This window comes from Ananas comosus, linkage group 17 (genome assembly GCF_001540865.1).
Source record: "Ananas comosus cultivar F153 linkage group 17, ASM154086v1, whole genome shotgun sequence".
NCBI lineage: Eukaryota > Viridiplantae > Streptophyta > Magnoliopsida > Poales > Bromeliaceae > Ananas > Ananas comosus.
The window spans coordinates 2,923,171-2,944,860 of NC_033637.1; the positions used below are offsets into that span (position 1 = coordinate 2,923,171).

Consider the following 21,690-nt stretch of genomic DNA (forward strand, 5'->3'; position numbering starts at 1 on the left):
CTTATCCAATACCAAATTGTTGGGTTGTTGGATTCAATAAAGAGAACCAAACTCACAACAAAAGTATACAAAGAAAAAACTTGGAATGGTGGAGAAATTTGACCAAAACTGCTTCTGCTTTTCTCAGTTCCAGGAGCTACCAATCCACAAACCCCTTCCTAGTTCTCACCCCTCTCCCTTGTGAAGAGGGTTCTTATGTCATTGCAAAAAGTCATTGCACCTTGTCATAGCTTTGTCACACTAGTTGTAGCCTTTATTTGACTTTTTTATTTAACTTTAACTTGTATTTTTTTTTTTTTTTGGTTATAAAGTATGAAAGAAAAATGTAAAACTTCTGTTTCAGTGGACTTGTTGGAATTTGAAATGAGTTCTGGTACATAACCTATGGTTTTATAATTATATAATATATTTTTTGAGAAAAAAAAAGATAGCATACATGCTATTTATTTCATTTATTAGAAAAAATAAACTTATCTATACAAGCGAGGCAGAAAATTAAAAAAATAGAAAACAGAAAGAGGGAGAAAAAAAAAAGGAGAAATCATAAAACGAGGCAGAAAAAAAGGAATGAATATAAGGACCGGCTACAATGATTTGACCAATCATCCACTCAGCATAGAATTTTTGTGAGGCGGATGAGATGTTGATGCTGGTATTTCTGAAGATAATATTGTTTATGAAAATATTGGCATTGATTTTACAATCATATTTTTTAATACCAGTATTATTTCAGTTGATTAAATAGACTATAACACAGATAATGTTTCTCGTGAACCAATCAAGCAAATTCAAAAAAAAAAAACCAATAATTTTTTTATTATATTTTATGCAGTATAGATCGTTACACAAAAAAAAAAAAAAACTTTGTCTTTCTTAAAAATAAAAAATAAAAATAAAAATCACCGGCTTCCAAGTGGTCAAACCTTCTGGTCAAGTGACCCCCACTCTTCGTGGGGCCCAAAAGAAACTTCCACATTAGCGGCCATTTTGCCACGTGTCACAATTCGGCTGCACATTTCTTTTCCTATTATTATTTTTCATAGATTAATAAAAGAAATTATAAAAATAAGCAAAAAGAATGAGCTTGTGTTTTTTCCTCTTTTATTTTGCATTTTCGATTTCTCACGGCCAAAAAAGTGGTTACACGAACTCCAATTTCTAAATATTTATCTTGGGAGGGGGTTTCTTTTTCTTTTTTAATTCGTTACTTAGCATAGAGGATTTGGTGTTGGGAGATACATTTCCTCAATCTGCAAGGAAAGCATTAAAGCATTGATCTTTTTGAATTTAAAAAAGTTTTACTTGTTATATGGTCCTCTTTTTTCTCACTCACATTTTTTTGTCTATATAAATGACTTAAACATGGGATGGTGCAATCTTAAGATAGAGGGCTTGTTTGACACGGTTCATTCAAAGAGTTAAGGATTTTGAGCTTCTAGAGGGGTTTGAATCCAAATTCTAAGAAATGGGTCTTGTTCTTTGGAAGGTATAAGATGGAGTTAATGTGATGAGAGAGGGGTTTTTGAAGGGCTTTTCTCACTTAAACCATCTTTTTTAAAAAAAAATTTGAAAAATACTTAGCACCAATTCTAAGGGGCTTTAAGAAGGTTTAATGAGATTTAAAGATTATGTTTTTGGTATGAGAATTGCTGGGGATATAGAAAGAGAGAAGGGAGTTTTGGACGATTGATTTGGAGTTGGAGATACCTCAATGGTAAGACTATTTATTTATTATTTGTTTCATTTGTTGTTTTTTTAGCTGTTCTTTTTTTATATTAGAAAGATGTTGTTGATTGATTGGGACACTCTAATCCATGATCAGGGTGTTTAAACCACCCTGAATCATCTGATCTGGTTTGAAAATTCGTACCCAAACCCGATTTAACTAGTAGTAAATTAGGTGTGACAGATTAGGTGTGATCAACAGTTCTAATTTTGTAAAAGCTTTTCTTTTTATCAAAGTTTCAGCAGAAACTGGATGTTCATCAGTATCTGTTTCCTTCATACTTTTTTCTCCCCCACAGTTTGTAATCTAATGCATATGTTTAACTGTATAAGCATTGCCAGCTCACCTCGAAAAACTTTTCCGATAGTTTACGGCATTAAAATGCTATTTTCTTAGCCTTGTGGAATTGTTTCATCCTTCGCTTTCGCCTGTAGCAACTGTTAGATGTAACTATCTAATATAAGGCCATGTGTGACAATACTGCAGATAATAACAAGCCCTATCAGCCTAACTCTCCTTAGTCTAAATCCGAATTTCTTGTGCATTCGATTCCAAGTTAGATATGTACCGAAAAGATCTCGAGTACTTATACAAAACTAGAACAAATCCAAACTATATTTCAAGTGAAAGAATAAGATGCATGAAGTGGATGATGACATTATGCTACTTTTCAATCTTATTGAAAAATAAGCTCCTCTCTTAAAGAGTTTCTTCGGTGACAGGTTATTGAGATGGGAGCGAGGAAACTGAATCAGCAATTGGTGCTTTTTTGCTTGTTTCTAACTATCTTTGGCTGTGCTTTTAAAGAAGTTAAAGCTCACACTACTACTCTGCATCTCAGGAAATTTTCTCATACTCCACCAGGTGAGTACTAAATACTTGGTTACACCTTTAACATTTTCGTTTTTCTCTAGCCTTTCGAGCATTAGAGTGATCGACCGGGTAACTGAATTTGTTCTTTGATTTAATTGTTTTATACTCTTCAAGAATTTGTGAAGAGATAACATTAATTTCAATGATCACTTATTTCTTACAAGTAACACTTATTTGGTTTCTTGCACCTTCATAGACCGGATATCGGAGGAAGTCGAAAACAGTTCGGCCTCGGGGAGTGTTTTATCTGCCAGAACGGAAAGAATTGATCCTTTGGACAATTTCAGGAAATACAACGGAGGATATAACATTACAGACAAGCATTATTGGAGTGTAGGCTCTCTCTCACTAAATTCCTCCTTCATGGATCGAAACATGCTTAAATATTTTTCATATTTATGTTTCTATACAGAACAAAAGATCGCTGGAATAGAAAATTAACATATCACGGAAAAACAAGAAAAGAAAACTGATCCTATATTCATTTTCAATTTTCAGTCTACAATATTTACGGGCAAATATGGATACATTATTGCAGCGCTATGGCTTGTAGGCGGTGTAGTTTTTGCTGGATTTCGACTTGTTGTGGCATTGTGCGTCACCGTTAAGGAAAGAAGAGAAAGGAAGAGATTATCTTGCTTTGCACAATGCGACTTTTGGCTCACTACCGTGTCAATTTTCCTTACATTCTTAGTCATGTAAGTACTTGGTTGAAGTTTGGTAATCTATCAAAAGTGAAGAGGAAATTAATAACTAAACAAACGTTTTTACCATGTAGAGTTGCATCGACAGTCGCACTTGTGGGTAGCTCTAGGTTTCATTCAAGGGCTGAATCAATTAAAAAGACCATTGTGGAAACTGCGGAAGAGGCGTCAGATACGATATATAACGCAACGGAAACTTTAACCACCATGCAAAATCTAACATGGCCTAATAGTGGTTCTGAAAGATCCTACAATTTGAATTCGACAGTAGGAAGTCTCAATGAGGAAGCCGCCAATATACAGCAGAAGGCAGAAAGAAGCATGCATCTGGTCAATAAAGGCATCCAAATATTGTAAGAAAAGAGCTAGCTACATAATTATATTACTCCTTATGATATCAATAGCTTGTGAGCTACTTCTCGCAAAGTTTATCAAAAAAGGTTTCTGGTGCAGGGAAGTGGTGACCGCTGTAACCGTCGCGCTTAACTTGATTGCTCTACTTGCTTTGATTGGTGAGTAGATTTTGGAATTGGTGTATTGCTTAGTTAATTCACATAAGCCGAAAGAATATCTCTTCTTTTAATTGACATACAAGTTTTAAATTGCAGCTGCAAGGCCTCTAAGGCTACACCGGGCATTTTTCTCGTAAGTAAATCGACTGAATAAAGATCGTATAAATCTTAAATTACTTTTTTTACGATTGTTCATGAATCTAACTGGCAGTTACTATTTCAGACTTACTGTTGTTTGCTGGTTGCTGACATTCCTGTTCTGGGTATACTTCGGTCTGTATTTCTTCTTAGATAAGTAAGTTATCATCCTTGTCTATAAAGTAATATATATTCTTGCAAGTAGACATACTAAAGTAAAAAAACTTCTACTTCTTGCCAGGTTTTCTGGTGATACTTGTGCGGCTCTTGATGAATATCGGTTAAATCCACAGAACAGTACTCTATCCTCCATCCTCCCCTGCAATGAGAAGCTTTCAGACGATACAATCCTACACGATGCGGGAGCAGAAATACATGATATAATTGACAAGGTTCTGACCTTAAATATCTCCAAGCACTTTGTCAATGCATCCTTTTCCTAAATAGAATACGCATTTACACGACATACGTACCTCGAGAAGCACACATAATACACGACCACGCATCTAGCAACCAAGTGTTGACAACTGAAATATGTGCAGGTAAATGAGAACATATCACAAGCAAAATCCGCATACCTTCCAGGTTTGCAATATGTATGCAATCCTTTCTCGGGGCCACCTGAATACCATTATCAGCCAGAAAATTGTTCTTCCGACACGATCAAGATAGGCGACATCCCCCAGGTATTTATGTCATTTCACTCAGGATAAAGTTGTGTCGATAATCTCTGTCCTGTCCTGATATTGTGACTTGGTCCTTGCATGTTGCAGTTCTATCCCTGACCATACATGACTTTCTTATTTCAATGTAGTCGAAACACAGTTAAAAAGGTCATTTTATATGAAAAATCAAAGTTCATTAGTGAAAATTTGAAGGCTCAGGTCGCAATATCGGGATCATGCCCAAGTATTATCTGCCTCTAATTTTCACATGGTATCCAGATATAAGTACTAAGATGAATATATAAAATCGACCATCACCGATTCCAGGAGTAACTATAACTTATCATTAAATCTCCAACTATCCATCAACTCTTTCGCAGATTTTGAAGAGGTATGCCTGCTTAGATAGCACTGCAGGAAGCTGTACTCAAGGAGAGACTATATCGGCTAGCGACTACAACACGATTCTAATCTACACGACTTCTGTTCAGAACATACTCGACGTTTTCCCCGCGATGGAAAGATTGGTAGACTGCCAACTAGTAGAAGATGCATTTTCTGAAATACTCGCTGATCAGTGCATGCCGCTGAAGAAGTACGCGCACATGACGTGGGCTGCATTGGCGACTTTATCGACGTTAATGGTCGTAATCGTCGTTATGTCAACAGCAGGAGCACTTCACGGAATCAAAAGCCATTTTTCTGATCGATCTGTGAAACCAAATTCGGAATCTGCAGAAGCATCAGAGGCTGAGACAATTGAAACGCATTCGACGGCGAAGTTGAGATTCGAGGTGAACCGTGCAGAGGAAGTCCCTTAAGATCAACATACAGAATATAAGAACAAATGAAAAATTCATTGTTTTTTTTAAAAAAATATTGCTGAGATATAGAGGTGAATGATAAAGGTAGGGGATAGAGACCGGGATCCGAAGGATCTCGTCCATCCCTGTCATTTTTTTTTTAAAAAAAATTTCTTTTGTAATAGTGCAGTTAATTCGGAATACATGTATGATACAGTGGTTTATTTTCTACGAATCAAAAAAGAATCAAAAGAAAAGGACAAAGCCTCCAGGCAATGACATAAATGATTACGAAATATTTGACAAGAATTAGAGAAGATTCTCGCTTGATTAAATTTCTATTAGAAGCAAGAAGTGTCCACTTTTTATTAAAATATGTACAAAATAAATTTTGATTAATTCACGTCTACTATTCAAAACCCCATTTAGAATTACCAGTATATAAAAAATATATTAGGCGATCAATTTAAGAGTCCCCCAAAACATTTAGTTGCATGTAATTGCAACTGCACTGCAGTTGTAACTGTATATAAATACAAATTTTGTGTTTGATTTGATATATTTAACTCCAACTGCTGCAGTAGGAATTGCAGGAGGAGGCCCAACTGCAGCAGTTCGAACTATGCCCAAATTGGCCGCAGTTCCAACTACAGCAGTTGGAGAGAGTAATTTTAAATAAAAGGTATACTTATCTCCTCATTTTTTAAATAAAAATTATTTCCCTTTTTTACATTGGAGGTAATCTCACCATCATATATATAAAATAATAAAATTTTAAAAATTATTTCTCAACTGCATGCAACCAAACAAATTATTTATACTGCAGCGCTTTCTACTACATCCAACCAAACACGATTCATATAGTTATAACTATCGTATTTTCAACTACATGCATCTCTAACTACACTAAATTTACATGCATCTCTAACTACACTAAATTTATAATTATATCTAACCAAACGGCCCCTTAGACTCGTAAAATGTTGTTGTGAATTTGATTATTTGAACTCAATTGGAGCAAAGAGTCCAAAGTGTCGAACGTGACCCATCAAGCCATTATCATAAATAGATCATTCATGGCCCTAACTGGGCCGGACTAGCACGCATTGGGCTTGCAATTCACTATAAAAATTTTAATACCCAGGCCCATGATGAGTCTACTCATACACTGTGAGTTTGGTCAACTCTCTCTCTCTCTCTCTCTCTCTCTCTCTCTCTTATCTTTCCCTCCCTCCCCACACACACACTCTCTCTCTTGTACACAGAGTAGTTGCGTATAACAGCGAAGGGATCGGGCCCTCCAATGGAGGATCGGACGGTGGCGGCACCTTCCTCGGGGCCTTCGTCTCCGGGGGTCTACCCCGTCGCCCTCTCCGACGCCATGGACGAGCTCCTCCGCTTCACCCTCTCCCTCTCCTTCTCCTCCTCCTCCCCCGACGCCGACGAAGACGAAGACGACGACGCCTCCATTCCCGGTCTCTCCGTGGACTACTGCTCCCGCCTCCTCCAAGACGATCCCATCACCGTCCATCCCCATCTCAACGGTGATCCCAGGCTCTCTCTCTCTCTCTCTCTCTCTCTCTCTCTCTCTCTCTCTCTCTCGTGAAGTGATACCTAGTAGGTGAAAATGTTCGGAGAGGCCCTCAAACTATAGTCCATTCTGAAGTAGGCCCCTGAACAACCCTTTTTTGTATTAGCATTTCTCAAATTGTTTGGATTAAGTTGTGATTGAAGTTGTTCATAGCTTCCACCGCAGGAATTGGGGATTTTGGTATATTTAATGACGGCTCCATTAAATTTAATGGCTTTATCTGTTTTAAGGTGATTAAGATGAAGGAATAGAGGCTGAAATGGATCTATTTGAATACGTTGGAGACCTCTGGTGCAATTTATTTGAATTTTGTGGCATTTTCCAATTGATGTGTATGTTGGATTGTTGTGCGATTTTTGAGAAATCATATGCTTGAATTGATTTAGTACTGTTCACTAAGAAGTCTCTACAAGGCGAAGTTCGTTATTAACAAATGCAGTAACCATGACATATATTATTCTAATGTACCTGTTTGATCTCCGTGAGTATTTTCTCTATTATTAAGCTGATTAGCGTTGTTTCTTATTAAACTTTAAGACGCCGAAATTGTTTATGGAGGAGTCCCACAATATCCCCTATACAAGCATTTAGCGAGAGCTATAGAACGGTGCATATATTCTGGGTCTTTCCTGAGACCAGTGAAATCAGAGGTGGCTTTTCCAGTAGAGCCCTCTAAGATGAAGGAGGACAAGTGGGATAAGCTGATTTTGGATAAAGGAGCGAAATTGTTGAATGTAAGCTATATTCATTCAATAATAGTCTCTCTCTCTCTCTCTCTCTCTCTCTCTCTCTCTCTCTCATGTATGCCTTCAACAAACTTCATGATTTTGCACATTCAGATGTTTAACTCCGTCGACTTTGAACTCCATGTTCAAGAACCATATTTCTCACAACTTAGAGGTAATCTTTCATTTCACTTACGTCCTTTATAATTATAAAGAGATGAGATTTAGGAGCGACTTTATTGTGGTAGTTTTTATATGCTGTTTACATCAATCGTTTGTTATACATGTTTGCGTCAATACAATCCTGGTGTTTTCTTTCTTTGATTATTGCCAAACCAATTTTTAAAAGCTAAATATTTGCCTAGCAACACTGCGAGTTTTCATCAGAGTTTGTTTTATCCTATTTTATTTATACTAATCATTGGAGAATATAAACTCTTATTGTAATTCTGTTAGACAAGTTTGCTAATCAATTCCTCTTCTTTTATGTGGTTTACATCCTCTGAAATAAACCAAATATGTTTGCATACAGCTGGCCTCAAGAGAGTCGAAGGGAGGTGTGCTGTTGGTAACTATAATAGGTAAGCATATAAGAATGAGTGTTGCTTTTGTATGGTGTAAATTTAGTTTGATTTTTGATTCTTGCAGTTGTTTCTCTTGGTCACTCTTTTAGACCATGAAAATATATGAAAAGGCATTATCAGGTAGAATGCCAATCATGAGAATGAACTGTTCGGTAGCCTTTTAGTGTTAAGGGATCTTTTAGCTTTATTATGGACAATTATACAATAGATATCATCGCCAAATATACTTTAGTACAAATAAGTCATAAGAAATTCAACTTATAAAGAGTTTGGGACTTGGATTCATATAGTAAAGAAATTTATCAGTCACTTCCGAACAGCAGAGTGCTCATGTCTTCCTGAGATAGCTCTAAGTTTCTTGTTCTGTTTTCATGCAAAGCTTACTCTTTTTACTCATTTTTTACTGATAATTAGTGATTCATATTTTATATATCATGTTGATTTAGTTTACAACCTGTTTTTGCCAGAATCGCAGAAGGGTCTTTGTTGCTCTTCAACAAATGCCTCTTGCTTGAAGTCGAGGTGAATCATTGACAGCTATATGTCAATTTATGGAACTGTACAAAATCTAACTGTTTCCTGTAATATCTTGTATAAATGATTAATGATTGTTAGTTGTATCTGCAGCGAGTTACACACTACAATTCATTCTATGAGATGCTACAAGCCGAGACTCTTACAAAAGTGCTACCTGGGGTAGTTACAGTCGAAGAAGGTTGTATATGTCTGTATCCATATGTCCCAATAGTTGTTTCCTCTGAAGCTTCAATTGTTAAAAGTCAATTACTCGGGGATTAATTGTGTGCTGTAGTATCAATACCTGTCAATTATGAGAAGAAACAAATCTAACTATTCATCTTTCCATACAAGTTCCTCAACAACAAGTCTTTCATTTCTAATGTCCTTTATGGCATTAAAAGGAGAATTTTAGTATATTTATAACTTCTGTTCTGTCCTCTTAGGGCAGCTTTAGCCTCATACACTTTGTATGTGAAGCCAAGACATCTGCCAAAAGTTCACAAAACCTCCCTAACCAAAAATTAGTAAATTAAATGACAAAAAAAGAATGTGTTGTTTACAGGTGTTCAAATTTACAGGAAGTTCTACACAGAAGAGAAGGAAAGGTCCAGTGGTGTCTTAGCAATTTCTGTTACAAAGCCAGCTTCTCAACCTTATATCTATATGAAAGAGTTGCTCTCTGTAAGTTTTGGATTCTCCTACTTGATCTTTCTTTTGTAAATTAACCTAGCTAAGGAATTATTTGGGAGGGAATCTCTTATGGATTATTTTGTATTGCTTCAAAATGTTTTTAAAAGTCTACAGCACTTTTTGGCTTATCGTCACTACTCACTACTATTAGGATGGAAAACCCTACTTCACTGTTACTTTACACATTCTTGTTGTGTTGAAGGAAAAGCTTACTTCGTAACTTGTATGTAGTGTAAACCTATGGGCATTTTCATGAACATTTTGATTTGCAGCTTGTTCTTGTTTTAGATTTTTTTCTCCTATGGTGGCTTCTCATTTGTCTGTCTCCAGAGGCTGGGTTATGATGGTGTAAGCAGCCTCCTGGGGATGGCACATACTGTTGGAACAGTTCCAGATGGACTACCTCCTCCAAGATCGATACTGATAGCATCGTCTATGAGATCTCATCGCCCAGATGTAAGTTTTCAAATTTAGCTGATCATTATTCCTTCTACGAACTCTTTTATAGTTCCCTATAGATCTGAGGAGTAAATTGTTTGTCGGATATACCACCTTTTTATCTTTCTCTTGAACATGGCTTACTTTGGACCAACACGACCTGTTGGGAAATCTTACTCTGAAGCATCATTAGTCCCAATTACCTTACTATGCATGATTTTTGGACGTAGCGTGAGTAAATTGATAGCGGTATAGGCATCTCATTTGGTAATGAATGCTGTGTACCCTAAAGTAATCATAGTGCTTAATGGCCTGAGACGACAAGCATTATAATTTTAACTCTAGTTGTTAAGCGGCCTTCCTTTTAGACATCAAGATCTTATTGTATATTAGCCAGTAGTAATTCTTAGATTGGTGTGATGACTTGATTCCACTTGAGGTCAAAGGTTGCTCCTTAACTGATGCTGCGAGGGCATTGGCAAAACATGTTAACAGGAGTAGCAATGGATGGTGGGGTGACTTCCGGGGAACTGGTACGGCTAAGTTTTAGCTCCTATTTTCAGCAGATTATCCATTTTAGTCCGCTCCTGTTCATAGCTTTAGTTCATTGTTCGATTATTTTTTTGCTCAGAGGCGAACAAGAACCAATTAGCATCGGAAGTTGTTAATCGTTTGTTAGCTGATTGCTGTTGGATGAACGTCCATTTGATTCATTCCAATGATTGTGTCTTTGAGATCCGGGTCCGTGAAGGCTATGGCGCACGTTGGTCTAAAGATGGTTCCAAGGTATGTAACCAGCTGAATAGTAGAACTATACTTTTCTTTTTGGCTTTAATTTGCCAAACAAAACTCACAGATGTAGTTCGAAGCAATTCGTCATGTGCTAGCAAATTCAATGGCGTAAATCTTGTGGTGAAAAAAAAAAAAGAAAAGAAAAAACTTAAATTGTAGTCAAAGTGGGCCTAAGGGTCACACCTGTCACACCTGATTAGATTCCAGAGCTTTTAACTCTTTAGTGAGGTTACTCATCGAAAGTTTTGTATTTTCATTTGAAAACTTGTTGCGTTTTTTTTTTCCCCCTATTGAACTCTTTTCTGTTTTGTGTGCAGTTCATTGGATTTTTGGAACCATATACTGCAGATGGATTTTCGACGGGGTGGAAACATTAGAGACTCAACTTTAAGTTGTTCTCTTTGTTGATATTGTTCACTGTATGTATTTCGTTTTGTGAGGATAAAGAAAGAGAGCGAGGTGTTTGGTTGCAAACAACATTGTACTGTTAAACAACATTGTACTGTATGACCTCAGTTTTGGTATTATTTATATGTACTTCTTTATCTCTTAGCAATCTAACAAGATTCTATAAACCCGTAACTCTTATCAAGTCAATAAAATTGGCATAACTCTGATAGCTAAATTTCTAACTAGGCGCAAAACAGATTCCTGATTTGACTCGTGATCCGGCGCTCATGCTGTTGATTCTTCCATTGGTGGTGGAAATGAAGAAATTAACCATTTTTAACTATAAAGTATTTGAGAATCAAGACTAGCAGGGGAATAGATTGATGGATCGCAAAAGGAAATGCAGTTTGACAGACAAAATCTTGCTGTAGCAAAGACAGTCCCGTCCAAAATGCGAGCTTAAATTTTCTATGAAGACGAGAAGCTTCGAAATGCTTTTGGATATTTATTAGAGCTAAAATTGATAAAACATACTTCATGATGTGCATCACAGCAAGGACCTGTCTTGATTTGTGCCTGTTGTCTAGTCCATCCATTATCACATCGCAGCGCTCAATAATCAATTATTAGTTAAAAAGCCTTTTATGTAATTTTTCTTCAGAACTTTACAGCTAGTAACATTTTTTCTTCTTTTGTACATCCAAATGATAACCAAATAATAATAATAATAATATATCTGCATGCGGAAGCAAAAGAATTCTGGAATTCCCTCCGAGTCACTGTGCCATCTGTGACGTACTAAGTATCCACCTCGTAATTCGTGACCGCCTGGCAACCTCCTCTGTCACCCTTTCCGCACGGGCCGATCTCCGCCGCCGCCACCAGATGACGGCCGCGCTTGGTTTGCGCCGCCGCCGCCGAGTGCGACCGCGGCAGACTCCACGTGCGTGAGCAGGTACTCGTAGATCTTCTTCCTCAGCCGCTCCACTGTCTCCGCCGGCACGCCGCCTCCGTCCCCGCCCTCCTCCTCCTCCTCGTCCTCCTCCATTGCCGCCTCTCCTACGCTCCGCCCGACGCCGCCGAGCCAGTCGTTCACCTTCTTCAGCTGCGACAACATACCCGCAACCCGATCCCGATCCCACGCCACTGCCGCCGCCGCCGCATCGGCGTCCAGGAACCGCTCCACGAACCCCACGAACCACCCCGTCGTCTCCTCCCTCAGCGCCCGCCCCAGCTCCACCCCCTCCTCCGTCCCTTCCCACCGCACCCACGGCGCCGCCTCTCGCTGCTTCACTATCGCCGCCGCCGACAGCCTATTCCTGGAGGCTGCGGAGATCTTCGAGCCCGCTCCGCCGCTGCCCCGTGCAGCACTGTCGCTGGCCACAGCTGCCACAGCCGCCAGAGCTGCGGCGGATGTCGGCGGCATCAGAGGTTTGGGGCCGTAGAGGGTGAATGCGGAGAGGTCGGTGGAGAGGGCAGCATGCACCCACGAGGCGGCGAGCCGCCGCTGGTCGGAGGAGACACGGAGGGCGTCCTCTTGGGCCGCCGGGTACAGCGAGCCTGGGGCAGCTTTCGAAAGGGATTCTGCAACGAGGGAGGCGCGGGCGAGGGTGGCGTGGAGAGACAGGAACTGCTCCACTGCGGGCTGCGGAGCGTCCTCCCTCGCCGACGACCTTAACTCGGCATATACACTGTAAACAAAATAGTAATTATCACAAAATACTGCAACTGATCAAATAGTAGTTATTATAAAATTTGTACAAGTTTTCTTTCAAGTAGGCAAATCATTTGCCTTAAAATGTCACATTCTGGCATCGATTGAATAGTTACTGGACTTTAGGAAGATTAGGCGAATGTTGAGATCTAACAAACTGAATATGCTTCACAAACTCAATTCACTAACATGTGCTAATTCACATTTTTCGATAACTGCAGAGCAAAAGGATTCGTAAGCCTATTTGCGAAGCTTAATACCATGCAATACTACCTGAGAATCTATTTGGAGTTCAAATGTCTCAAAAGCCTAAATTTGACCTCAATTCATTGCAATAATTGAAGAGGATCGATGATTACGCAGAAACTAATAAAGAAATACTGCAAATTTAACCAAAAAATGGAAAGAGCAACCAAAATACTGTATCGAAGTGGACAAAAAATGAAAAATCTCGTTACCTAAGGCACCGTAACAGGGTCTCCGCAGCAGAAGCTTCTTGGATGGCCTCAACAGCAGCTGTTTCAGCTGCATCCCTATGCTTCAGCACTTCCTGTTGTAAATAGCAAACGCAATTTCGACCAACAAACCAACATCAGAAAAATCCCAATACAAGTTAGTTTTCAGAATAAGAAATAACCAAACCAAACAGTCATATAACAATTAACAAGTAGCACGTAGCTGATATACACATATATATATATATATATATATTTCTGGTACAACTATAATGCGTAATGCACAGATGATACAAGTAGTACCTTCCCAAGCTTTGCTAGAGAAGATGGAAGTGATCCCCAAGAAGCACTGTTTTCCGTCAATTTTCGATTCCTCGGAACAACCTTGACTAGGTTGTTAAGGGATAGACTATTTGGGGTCTCAATCGCCTTCTTTAGAGAAGGATTCCGTTGCTTACTCGACTTCTCAGAATCATCTAGAGTTGTCGTCGGAGCGCCATTGCCTTTCTTTGCCGGCGCATGAACTTTGTTGTCTTCTTTAGCCAGTGGTTTCTCATCTGCCGACGGTTTCCTTCTAGGGACCTGCAGATTCAAAAGGTGATGCTATGGTGAAGTCCTAATTCTCTGATAAGATCCAAAGATGTCGCAAAATTCTCCGTAATGCCACTTTTTCATTTCGGTTATTTTCAAGAATAATGATCTGTAAACTCACTCCTTATTGTTGAAATGATCATGAAACAGAAAAGAAACAATCGGAAATAATTCAATTCTTAGTTAAGGTGCCATCCTCTTAGACTATCCAAACTTGCATTTGTCAAAACTAGGAGAACCAAGATCTTCACACGCTTCACGAACTTTTCAGCCAATTTTACTTAAAATTTTTCTACTCTCAGCGGAAAATCTAGCGTTAACAGATAGATCATCGTGAAAGATTTAACAAAGTCAAAATGCAGTGTTTCGAACGGAAGCGAGAAACTCAATAATATGATTGAGTCATTTGAAGTTAAACAAGGGCTCTAGGCATTACCGAAGTGCTCCGAGCTTCGGGTTTAGTCTCGCTCTTAGCCGCTCTTGGATTCGAATTGTCCCGCCACCTGGGCTCTACTTTCCCTTCCCAGCTCTTCCTCAATGCCTTGGGACCCGCGGCCGCCCCAATTGCCAGATTCCCTATCGAATTTCCAACCGACGGTTTCCTTCCAGCTGCAGTCGCCTTTAGAACACAAGCCGCTTGCTCCAACAAGCCCAGCCCAGAAGCTGCAGTCTTGGCCTGATTCTTAACTCCGCTCAATGACTTATCAAACGACGCGGGCGACGAATAACAGCTCGTCAGGGACGACGGTATCGACTTAGCTGCCGATCTCGCCTCCGATTGTTTTGACACCGAAGAGCTCGACTTATTCAATGCAGCCCTCTTGTTTTCCAGCCCCTCGTCCTTCGGATTCAGATTCAGTCTCTTCGGCTTATCCTTTTCGTTTTCTGACGATAAGTTTGTGTCCTTCGATCCGTTTGCCACTCTGAGTTTCTCAAGATTCCGTATTTCTGACCTCGTGGTTGGTAGGTCTTCAGGGCTGCCAATGCAGGGGTGGCGGCCAAGGATCGGTCTGACACCTTTTAGAACAGGGACCGGGGAGGCCGCCTCGAGGCAATCGACGTATATGAATTGGCCTAGTTGGATCTTATCGCTCAAGATGAGATCATCGTCCTCGTCGGGGAGGGAAACGTAGGTCGCGTGGGAGGAGTCAGAGACCTTAAGGTAAAAGCCGTGGTTCGGATAGAGGTCTCCACCCGCGAGGGCGGGAACAATGCCAATGACCTGAAGGAGAGAAGCACGGTGGTCGCTTGAAATTTCCGCATCACTCTTGTTCATGTGCTGCAGGAGTTTGAGTAGGACTCCGGGGACCAACACAGCCATTTTATTTTGTCTCTAGAACATGATTTGTCTGTAAAAAGATTATAAATTTACTACGAAAAAAGGAAGAGTAATGCTGAGCATCTATGTATTGAAATTTTAAGAACACGTTTCACTTAAGAAAGCACTCAAACATGAACATTTGAATTGCAATAAGCAACTTTGAAACTCAGATTCCACATATGGGAACTGTTAAAAGAAAAGGGAAAGAGGAGATCAGAGAAAAGATACAACTAACACTTAGGTGTAATAAGCTGAACAGGTCCACCAAAAAAATTTGTGATGAACATGTAATTTTGGGGCTAAACTTCAGATATTAAGCTCCTAAATATAACAAATATAATTGTGATAACTCGCGAGTAATGTGATACAAACCAATAGATGATAACAATCTACTTGGAGGGATTCAAGCTTTCAGGTGAGGAAGGGAGAGAGCTAACAGATCCAAGAAAAACAATATAGAAATATTGCCACTTTATAAAAAGAAAAAGAAAAAAAAAGAAAAAATAGAATAGAAATTTTGACTTTGAATGGACTATGTGTGAAATGGAATGGAGAAGGATGCGGCACATGATGAACCCATGTGCAATATTAGAGGTATCAGCAATAATGGAGTAGAACAACACACAAAAGAAATAATCTAAAAATAAATAGTTTTATCAACAGGGCCCCTCTTGTTCACCTAAATTATTAGTCCCCAAGATAAAAAATTTTCACCAAATCAGAACCCAGAAAATAGATTACATAATAAAAGCTCCCTCCTTTAATAGACATAATTGATATATCATTCATCAGACCCACATTGCAAAATTGTAAAAAGAAAATGATTCAGAAAAAAGAAAAAAAACACACACACACAACCCAGATTACAAAGTTCCCTCCTTTTGAGAGATTCACACGTTTTCCTCCCCACTCAACTTTTATGAACTCATAGAACACATAATTGACATATTATTCATCAGACCCACATTGCAAAATTGTAAAAAGAAAATGATTCAGAAAAAAGAAAAAAAACACACACACACAACCCAGATTACAAAGTTCCCTCCTTTTGAGAGATTCACACGTTTTCCTCCCCACTCAACTTTTATGAACTCATAGAACACATAATTGACATATTATTCATCAGGCCCACATTGCAAAAAAAAATAATAATAATAAATAAAAAAGAGCAACAAAAATTGGATGTAAAAAACAGCATTTGTATCTAATCCAACTTAAACTCTGAAACAGAAACAGAGCTCAGGAACTTAGAACAAGAAGGAATAAACCAACCTTTTTAATTAGTGGCGAATAAAACGCATGGTGAACAAAAAGAAGAGCCCATTTGCTGGTACCTACAAGTGAGAAAATCTTCAAATATTTGCTTTTAGAGGAAGCAATTCCAAATAAAGTTGGAATCTTTGCTGTTTCGAAAATGAACTGCTCTGTTTCGAACAGAGAGAACTTGCTATTATCCTCTCCTCTCTCTCTCTCTCTCTCTCTCTCTACATGGAAGGAGAAGAGGAAATAGGCGAAAATATTATTGAGTTTTTTAGCAAGCGATACAAAAATGATACGAGGAATAAAAGTACTCCCGAGGCTGATAGTAGGTAAAATTGTATAGAGGACCCCCTCAACTATACTACGTTATGAAATAACTCCTCTGGTAAATAATGCAAAACAATTGATGTTCCCCAGCTCTGAAATAATGTGAAACTTATTATTATTATTTTTTTTAAAAAAAAAGGTTCAGCATAAATTTAATAATGTGAAACTTATTAAATATTAAAAATAGGTTCAGCATACACGATATACCGGTTGCAGATAATAATTTTCTATAGACTTATTCGCTTATTTCTTTAGAAATAAATTTAATTGAAAATATAAGGTAACTAGACTTCGAACTTAGAATCTCGCATACCAACCACCAAATCTATTGTCACTTCTGCTAGGAACGATCAATAATTAGTAATATAAAATAATTGTTGTTCTCTAAAACTTTTAGGCACCGTTTGGTTCGAGTATAAGTAAGAACTAGTTATTACAGGAATAGGTATAAGTATGAGGATAAGAAAAATAGTGTTTTGATGAAAATTGTATTGTTTCCGAAGATAAGAAAAATAACGTTTGGATAGATAATATAGAATAAAAGAAATAGTGGATAATTATATATATAAAATGGAGGTGTTGGTGGGATAGTTATACCAGCTTATTTCAGATACCCGAGGATTACTATTTTCGGATAAAAAATTAGCATTTGGATATAAAGGGAATAAGGGGTTATTCGATCCCTTATCCCCAATCCAAAGGGAGCCAGTTCTGTTTAAAAATAGTAATTTTAATATTTATATACAATATTCTCAATCTTAACATTTTTTTTTCTTTTTATGGCTATACCTTTTCAAATTTTAACTTTAAAAGTGAAATGATATTAAGTAAATTAAACAAGTATCAAATTAATTAATAATTAATAAAACTATCGGTTTAATAAAATTTGGATCTCCACGCTTTCCTTTTTTTTGTTTGGGAATTATTGAGGAAACGCGGAGTGGGCCCCATGCTAGCACGTGCCACTAGTGAGAAACTGGTCCACCGCGTCATCCCTAGACCGCTAAATCCTTCCCCCCATCACTGCTATCTTTTGAATATGGACTGCCGAGTAAATTCAAATCTTTTTTAAAAACAGTAGAAACGAATATAATTTATCTAAACTATAACTATTTTAAATTAACTATTCAAAATTTTAAAATTATAACTTTACTATCCAATTTTTTAATTTATTTGATTTGGATCAGTCGACACTTTTGCTTTAAAATTTAATGTGTCATTAATATATACAGATTTAGTTTGAATTATAACAGTTCAATTCAAATATAATGATCTAAATAATATTTGAATTTATATATAGGTATAATATAATTGTGTGTACTCAAGTAAATTTTGGCAGTTAAATCTTGCGTTTCGTGCAAAAACAAATATGTGTGACAATTTTTTTGAGAGAAAAATAACAAGCCATCCATTTTATTTTTTTAAATAAATTTAAATAAAAAATATAAAAAAACTAAGTTTTGAACTTAGAATCTCACGTATCAGCCATTAAACCCTTAGGTAGCGTTTGGTTGGGGAACAAGGGGGGGAATAAGCCCTTGTTCCCCCCTTTGTTTCCAAACGCTATGTTTGGTTCCCGGGAACAGTAGTTCCCGGAAATCTGGAACTAGCTGGAATAAGGCTGGAACTACTGTTCCACCCGTTTCCTGGAACAAGCTTGTTACTTGATGAGAACAAGATTAATTAAAATCTAAATTTAATTTTAATGGCAGTAAATTATTAATTAATCTAATTAATATATTTAAATTATTATTTATTATTTTAATAATTAAATAATTAAATAATTTATTATTTATAATTAATTATTAATAATTAATAATATTTATTAATTTTTTTATTAATAATTATTAATAATTATTATTCTTAATGACAATCGATATTATTATTAATTTATTATTTATAATTAATTATTAATAATTAATAATTATTATTATTTATTATTAATTATTAATAATTTTTATTCTTAATAATTAGATAATCGATATTATTATTAATTTATTATTTATAATTAATTATTTATAATTAATAATAATTATTATTTATTAATAATTATTAATAATTTTTATTCTTAATAATTAGATAATCGATATTATTATTAATTTATTATTTATAATTAATAATTTATAATTAATAATAATAATTATTTATTAATAATTAATTAATAATTCTTATTCTTAATAATTAGATAATGGATATGATTATTAATTTATTATTTATAATTAAATTATTATTATTATTATTATTTATTAATAAATATTAATATTAATTATTATTAATAATTAGATAATCAATATTATTAATAATTTATTATTTATAATTAATTAATAAGAATAATTAATAATTATTATTATTTATTAATAATTAATAATAATAATAATTATTATTAATTAGATAATCGTTATTAATAATTATTATTATTAATTATTATTTATAATTAATTATTAATAATTAATTTTTTATTTATTTTTAAGTAATATTTTTATGTTAATTAATTACATAATATAATTTAATTTCAAATTATAACGTTTATTCCTCTTGTTCCAATCTAATCATCCAAACACTATTTACCTTATTCCTAGGAACAACCCAATTTTCATCCAAACGCAAAATTGGTCTAGTTCCTGTTTATACCTGAACTTGTACTTATCCCTAGAACTAGCAGTTCTTACTTATACCCGAACCAAACGCAGCCTTAAACAATTATAATATATGCAACACATTAAGATTGTGCAGGAACTACATAAGAAGGAATACAAAGTTTTATTTTTTTTTTGCCTTTTTCAAAATATAAAAGGTACAGGAGTGGAAGTATCCATTTCCCTTCTTATAGGAAAGCGTGTGACACATTTATGGTTTCTTCCTCACCAGTTATTGTTTTTCCTCTCAGATATGAATATTTAATTTTTTAAATCGAAAGTATGCTCCAATTTAATAAGACCACAAATGAAAAACTAAGATCTAATTTGTTATATAGCATTTATTAATTTTTTAAAAAAACCAAATTTTGCATCAAATAATAATGGGTTGCTGACAATTTTTGTATATAGAATCAAATTTAAGAATAATCTTTTTTGCTTTTAAATTTTTTTTTTTTGAGAAATAGATAGCAAGCTATCTGCATCATTCATTAAGCGAAATGAATTAAGCGTACATGATGGAGACAGCTAGGGCCTTCTAAAAGAGCCGAAAAAATACAAGAAAAAAAAACCAAAAATAAACTACCCTACACCTACCGTTGAAACAAAGTAAACAAGAAAAGCGAGCTAGATAACAAAAAGGATGAAACAGGGGACGAAAAGGAAGGAACAGGCAAGGGTCAAAGAACTTCGTTCCAGGCTTTGGTCAAAGAGGCGACATGTTCAAGAGCCCAGGTAGCATTGGGAAGCACCTCGCGGAAGATAGTGTTGTTGCACTCTGTCCAGACGACCCACCAGATCACCGCCAAACGGGTTAAACTTTTCGATCTCATCACGGCATTGGAGATGTTAGATGTTTCTGTCCATAGCCGCCGGATATCCCCGGAATCCGATTTGCTTGCATCTGAACCTCCGACACAAATTAGAAGGTATCTCACCAAGATACAGTCCCGAAATAGGTGGTCACAGATTTTTGGAAGTAACACGCAAAAAATACAATACTGATCCACAGGGCACTCTCGGCGGATCATTCTGTCCACGGCAAGTAATCTCTTGCGAAGCAGAATCCAAATAAAGATTTTGTTTTTGACCGAAATTTTTAATCTCCAAAGATGCTCATATATTGGGTCTCTGACCTACGTCGGTGATGAATTCATAAAGGAATTTAACGGTCCCGTCACGGAATTTTTAAAATTTTTGTTAAAAAAATAATCTACTATTTGGCCGAGGGCATTGCATAGTGCATACTAATAAGTTATAAACAGTATTAAATCACATAGAAATTTTTTTAAAAGGACCAAACTATTAGAGCAATAATTAGTAAACTAATTATTAATGAAAGGCTCGGATTGAGTCTTTGCACTACGATGGGAACAAACAAATTAAGGTGAGGTGAGGCGAGGACCGTTAGATCTACGTGGCAAGTTATAAATTGGACGGCCCTCAGCGTTCGGTGGGCTATGGTTATCCTCATTTAATGAAGAGTGTGAGGTTGTCCTCATCAAACACTCTACGTTCTCCCAATGCAAAATGCATGTCGGGGTGTGTACTCTATACACTCCAAAACGATGGTTACCCCGTCCTTATCATCATATATATTTGCTCATCTAAGTGTCCTTACTCCTATTTGAAGAAGCTCGTTTTTTTCTAAGTTGGAGCATCCAATATAATTCATTTCACTTTTCAAGTACCACTAAGACCCTTCATATAATATAGATTTTTTGACATACAGTTCAAGAGTGTCACACGTATTAATTACCATACTGCATATAAACAAACCAATCATCCAACATATGGAGCAACTTATGATTTGGCTGTTGTTAATTATAATATATAATAATAGGTTTGGTGATGATATTATATGTCTAGCTCAATACTCAATTATTATGTGACAAATTGCCAGATATTTTGCTTGAGACTAGTCACCTAATCATTTCTTTATTTGGTTTTATTTTTCTTTTTAAGAAAAGATAGTATGCTATCTGGTTCATTCACAAGATGAATGAATAAAGCATGGGGTGAGACAGTATACCTCTGTTGAAAAGGAAAAAGTCGAGAAAGAAAAAAAAAAAAAAACCATTACATTACTAAAAAAGTCATTCGGGCATGAGAGATTCTTTTCACTGGATCATAAACTGCTTGACCTTATATATATATCCACTACCAACAGTAGATTTGTATTAGTCTTTTGAAAGATGAAATAGTTTCTTGCATCCCAAATGACCCACCAGCAGAT

At 36.4% G+C, this 21,690-nt stretch overlaps 3 protein-coding genes across 7 annotated transcripts; 2 read left to right on the plus strand and 1 right to left on the minus strand.

The window, feature by feature from the left end:
• LOC109722814 lies at nt 1,128–5,652 on the plus strand. The gene is made up of 11 exons (XM_020250960.1): nt 1,128–1,714; nt 2,449–2,590; nt 2,796–2,932; nt 3,098–3,297; nt 3,378–3,656; nt 3,757–3,815; nt 3,912–3,948; nt 4,039–4,110; nt 4,195–4,345; nt 4,496–4,639; nt 4,999–5,652. The coding sequence occupies exons 1-11, from the start codon at nt 1,712–1,714 to the stop codon at nt 5,437–5,439; spliced, it is 1,665 nt and encodes a 554-aa protein (XP_020106549.1). The 5' UTR covers nt 1,128–1,711; the 3' UTR covers nt 5,440–5,652.
• On the plus strand, nt 6,633–11,316 carry LOC109723037. 5 transcript variants are annotated; one of them, XM_020251245.1, is made up of 11 exons: nt 6,633–6,965; nt 7,550–7,746; nt 7,852–7,912; nt 8,270–8,318; nt 8,789–8,843; nt 8,949–9,045; nt 9,403–9,521; nt 9,861–9,986; nt 10,408–10,501; nt 10,600–10,754; nt 11,109–11,310. In XM_020251245.1, the coding sequence occupies exons 1-11, from the start codon at nt 6,725–6,727 to the stop codon at nt 11,166–11,168; spliced, it is 1,254 nt and encodes a 417-aa protein (XP_020106834.1). In that variant the 5' UTR covers nt 6,633–6,724; the 3' UTR covers nt 11,169–11,310. The 5 variants fall into 5 exon arrangements, with proteins under 5 accessions (XP_020106834.1, XP_020106831.1, XP_020106833.1 ...); XM_020251244.1 differs by having other exon boundaries at nt 6,634–6,965; nt 11,078–11,316; XM_020251246.1 differs by having other exon boundaries at nt 6,635–6,965; nt 8,949–9,036; nt 11,078–11,316.
• Nucleotides 11,801–16,771, minus strand: LOC109723036. Its single transcript, XM_020251241.1, has 5 exons — nt 16,504–16,771; nt 14,347–15,259; nt 13,623–13,901; nt 13,323–13,414; nt 11,801–12,841 (listed from the first exon to the last, which is right to left on the minus strand). The coding sequence occupies exons 2-5, from the start codon at nt 15,229–15,231 to the stop codon at nt 11,995–11,997; spliced, it is 2,103 nt and encodes a 700-aa protein (XP_020106830.1). The 5' UTR covers nt 15,232–15,259; nt 16,504–16,771; the 3' UTR covers nt 11,801–11,994.